Source organism: Orycteropus afer, unplaced genomic scaffold (assembly GCF_000298275.1).
Source record: "Orycteropus afer afer isolate SDZICR_OR568_19922 unplaced genomic scaffold, OryAfe1.0 scaffold01004, whole genome shotgun sequence".
In the NCBI taxonomy this organism is placed as follows: domain Eukaryota; kingdom Metazoa; phylum Chordata; class Mammalia; order Tubulidentata; family Orycteropodidae; genus Orycteropus; species Orycteropus afer.
The window spans coordinates 373,084-378,041 of NW_006922591.1; the positions used below are offsets into that span (position 1 = coordinate 373,084).

The window sequence follows — 4,958 nt, forward strand, 5'->3', positions numbered from 1 at the left end:
GTTGTTGTTGTTAGTCGAGTCAGCCCCGACTCATAGGGTCTGGAAATTGAGTTTAATGATGCGGCCAATGAATTAATCAATCACACCTATGTAATGAAACCACACCAGAAAATCTGGGCACCGAGGCGCAGATCAGCTTCGTGGTTAGTGACAGACACCAACGCACCAAGAGAGTAACACATCCTGTGGGACACAGTAGCTTCACTGGGGACCCTCCCACACCTCACCCATGTGTCTCTTGTCTTTCCACAACAGTAAAACTATAATAAATATAGCACTTGCCCAAGTTCTGAGTCATTCTAGCAAATTATAGAACCTGAGGGGTAGTGAGAAATTCCAATCTGTAGCCAGTTATAACGTAGGAGACTTGCTGATACAGTAGTTAAAGTGCTCAGTTGCCAAAAGGTCTGAGGTTTGAACCCACCAGCCACTCCACGGGAGAAAGACGTGGCAGTTTGCTTCCGTAGACTTACAGCCTTGGGACCCTGTGGAGCAATTCTACTCCATCCTATAAGGTCACTGGGTCAGAATTAGTACCTATGCCCTTCTTTTAAAATAGAATTTAAATAACACTCTACCGTTCATCAGAACTGACTCAGTGGCAGCAGGTTTGGTAAGGTGGATTTGATCAGAAGTGGGTGGCCTGGGAATTCTCAAGCTTGCATCCAGTGTCTTAAGTCTTGGGCAGCCTTGGGGGTCTGGAGGACTGCGCCCTCCACACATAAAGTTTGGCACCACCTCTGGATAGTTAGGGTCAGGAAGAACTGATACAGCAGTTGGTGTCAGAATTGAACCAAACGGATTTTAGAGGCGGCCCCACCTTTCTACGGTGCTTATTGGGTCTAACTTCTGATCGGACACCTCTTTCTGGGCATCTGAACTCAGCCCTTCCACCCCCTGCCCAACCCTGCTCCTCCTATGTCCTCTCTCTTGGACAGGGGAGGAGCAGGATTGGGCAGAACCAGGCCAGAAACCCAGGAGTCATCCATTTGGTCCGGGCTTCTGGCTATGATACACAAACATCCTGCATGTGGCTCAGAGAGAATGAGAGGAAGAAGCGTGGCTGTGAGGGAGGGGACCGTATGCTGTACAGATGCTACGTACGGCATTACCAAGTGCTGGAGACACACCTAACTGGACACACAGACAAGGAGCTTGGGAGAGAGGTCTAGGTGGGAGAAGGGGAACGACATCATCAGCCCACCTTCGGTCAAAGCCACGCTGGGACTGCATGAGCTCTCACTCCTGCTCCTCCCATCGGCCCTCGCCTGTGCTCACAAGGGCAAACATTCACACTAATTTTGTTTACATTTTCATTTTCTTAAAAAGACTATGACCAAAAAGACTGAAAACATGAGATGGAACATTAACAATTGTTAAATGTGACTAGTGGGAATAGGGATATTAGTCTGGCATATAGTAAGTATTACATAAATATTTGAATAGATGGATTTTTCTTTATGTTTTACATTGAAAACGGTTTCAAAAATTTTAAACACAATTTAAAAACACACAGCCAACACCTGACTGCCCAGTTGCCTTTTAGGAGCTTCATAGGAAGTAAAGACCAAGTCTGCCTGTTCTCTGCCAGTGCTCAGAAAGTGAGTGAGTAGGTGCCCAACCCTCCAAGCTCCATGGCCTTTCCAACTGGTATTTTTTTTTAAATGAGAAAACCGGTTACCAAATCTAATCATGTGAAGGCCCGGAGTTCTCACTGGCCCCTCAGGGGCCGCTGTGGTTCCTCACATCTGCACCCCAGGGATTCAGCTTTCTGAACCCGAGAGGGAGCGAGAACGGCTTTCTTTAGCATGGCCACCTGCCCTTCTTTGGCCATTTCTCTCTTTGATCTACTAGCCAGACAACACCACCAGTAATTTCTGCAGGCCTCCAAAGTCCTGTCAAAGGTAGGGGCTAGGCCACCAGGAGCGTCCTCTGCCCTGCAGCTGCTGAAGTCAAGCTGGCTCACTCACAGCAGCAGTGACTACAGCCCAGGGGGTTAGATGCACACTAAAGAGCGGCCTGAGTGCTGTGCGAAGAGCGCCCTCAGGCGGCGCAGCAGATGGGTTCCTGTGCAGAGGTGCTAACCTCTGAGAGCAGTTTCCCAGCCGAAGGGGGCAGTAGCAGAGGGTGGGGCTGCAGAGCAGCTGGGACAATGAGTGACTTGTCTATGAGGCAGAGAACAAGACTGGACTTATGTTTTGCAGCAGTAATTCTAGCAGCTGTGAGGAAAGGAGGCTGGAGAGAGGCTCAACTAGATGTTCTGAGTTGGGAGACCAGTTCACGGGACTGCCATACTCCAGGCTGATAAGGTATGAGGGCTCTCAAGTGCACAAAAGGCATCTCACCTACCTTTTTCCAAAATACATTTCTCCAGCCCTTCTTTGTTTTAAATCTAGATGCAAGGCACCAACCAGTCACATTCCTGGCCATTCTCCAGAGCCAGACACATGTGTCCTTCCTGAAATGTCTGGTTGCTGTCTCCCAGGAGCAGGCTTTCAGAGCTGCAGAACGAGAAGGGGCTTTCGGATCACAGAACGCAATACCCCCCTTGTGCACATTAGAACAGCGGATCTGAAGTGGTGGCTTAATCCCAGTCACGCAGTGAGCAAGTCAGGGGTCCAGAGCAGAGACCCAGGAGCCATCCAGTGTCCGGTTCACTTCTACCACTCAGACATCTGATGGACTCGGGTCCTGGAGCGGGTGTCTCAACTACAACCACCCTCAACCCTTCCATCACCTCCTGCCCCAGTCAGAAAAGGTGCAAGGAGAAACCATATGATGCCCAATGTTCTTTCTGACATTTTGCAATTTTCCTCCTAGACTTCCCTGTCCTTGTGGCCACCATACAAAATCATGTAAATTACAGAAAGAATATTTATATTCTGAAACAAAATGGCCTGACATGTTTTGACTTTCCAAGTTTCAGTTTATCCCCACCAAGTCAAACTTCTCTGGGATTCTTCCATTTCAGGTTCTCAAGGCAGCTGCCCGTCTGGGTCCAAGGGAACCAAGTACGGAAGCATGGCGTCGGAAACGGACCAGGCAGCCCCACGAGGGTGTGGCTGGAAGCACCAGCACCAAAGAGGGAGGGCTCTAAGAACGGAAGCCACCAAACCACCTTGGTGCTGTTAGATTTTATTTTAACAGGTGTCTTCTGTTCATCTGTTTTTCAAAATATCAGTTATATCAATATTAGAGTGTAAACAGGTACAAAATATACAGTACGTAGAAACCATTTCTTAACTAGTCTATTGCCTAATAAAAGTACACACGAGGTTGCTGAATGAATGAAATTCCTGGTCTCTCCCCGCAGGGGAAACAAGATTCCCATACTGGGTTAGAGATCCAGTGGCTGCATCGGCAAAATGAGAATGGATGTTCACGTGATCGAGACTGCACTGGGGTAGAATCAAGTGACCTGGGTCCACTTCTACTTCCACCTTGAAGATGTCAGACACAGGGAATGAGCAGGCTACTAAGCCTTCCCTAGCTTCTCAGGCTTTGCCTCCCAAGTGCCCTCCACAGGAGCACAAGCTCATGCACACACCTGGGGGGGGGCCTGCCAGCCTCACCTGTGCAGGTGTGGGGCAAAGGCCAACAGTAGCCTCTTCTCCCCCAAGCTGATGGGGCAGGACAACGGGCTCTCTGGCTCTTGGTGTACCGCCTGCACCCAGTGAGGATCTCTGTCCTCGGAGGGATCTACTCTCTGGTGTCCAGAAAGAAATCACATCTGCCCTGCCTGCTGCACGAAGTCCGGGTAAGGACCACAGCGAGATGAAGCATTTCCTAACCAAACACACTGCAGAGAGGGGCAAGCAGCGCCCCCTGCTGGAGCGGAGGGCACCCTCGTGCAGGCAGCGGGCTGCTCCATCGAGGCTCTGAAAGGACCCACGCTTCCAGCCCCAGTCTGCTCTCCAGACCTGACCTCATGCTTTCAGAACACTCCTCAGGAGGACCGGGAGTTAGGTAACAGGGTGACATGGCCTCCTCTGGTGGGAACTGCAGACAGCTGCAACGGGGAACACAAACAGGACTGGCCTTTTCAGATGGAGAGGGAAGCTGGGAGATGGGCCAGCTACTCCAGGGACGTCTTTCTCCCGCCGGGACGAGGCTGGGGTTTCACTGGCCCAGCTGCCCTTCCAGGGGCTTGGAGCCTCGGGCCTGGCCCAGCACCAACCCCCACCCCATGGTGTCACATCCTATTCTGGGGAGTCACCTACTAGCAACCCCCAACCCTTCACTCACTGCCAGCCTTGGTGAGGACCCAGTGGACACAAACACATGCTCTGAAAACCCAAAGTATGCTGCAAAATTTAAACTGCCGCTACTACTATTTTCCAGCCTTTTCCTCAAGAATTGAAAAATAAAAGGTTCTTCATTAAATTACTGAAATCCTACAGTGCTCAGTTTCACAACCACAGAGCTCTGGTCACAGGTGGAAGCTGTCGCTGGACGGTTTCCCTTGCCCCGGTGACGTGACGAGCGGGGTCAGCAGCGTCTCAACCTGCTCTCCGGCCTCCGGCTCCGCCTCTCTGCTTTGGGGCCTTCCGATGCCCGGAGCTGCCTGCAAGCTTGTGCGCCAGGGGAGCCCCGGCGGCTGCCTCGGTGGCCTTCACAGGTTACCGCCATCGGTGGGCCCCAGGACGCTGAGGCCACAGGTCCAGTCTGTCACCAGCTCTGTGCTGGCTCCAGGCCCCTTGGAGCCAGGGCTCTTGAAGGGGTCCGGGGGCGCGGCCGGCAGCGGCGGGAGCGGCTGCCCTCGGGCCGGCCCCTTGGCGCCAGCCGCGTGGTTGCGCTGGTGCTTGCGCAGGTGGTCCTTGCGGATGAAGCTCTTGCCACAGACCGTGCAGGCAAAGGGCCGCACGCCCGTGTGCGTCCGGTAGTGGTCGATGAGCTTGGAGCGCTCCGTGAAGCGCTTTTCACACTCGGTGCACGGGAAGGGCCGCTCGCCGGTGTGC

The 4,958-nt window shown here is 52.5% G+C and overlaps 1 protein-coding gene across 1 annotated transcript in view; it reads right to left on the reverse strand.

The window, feature by feature from the left end:
• Positions 1-4,612: 4,612 nt before the first annotated feature.
• Positions 4,613-4,958, reverse strand: part of ZNF746 (zinc finger protein 746) — a 13,081-nt gene continuing 12,735 nt past the window's right edge. Inside the window, exon 7 of the mRNA XM_042783386.1 lies at positions 4,613-4,957. Within this exon, the coding sequence (XP_042639320.1) occupies positions 4,613-4,957 (345 nt within the window). The remainder of the gene's footprint in view (position 4,958) is intronic.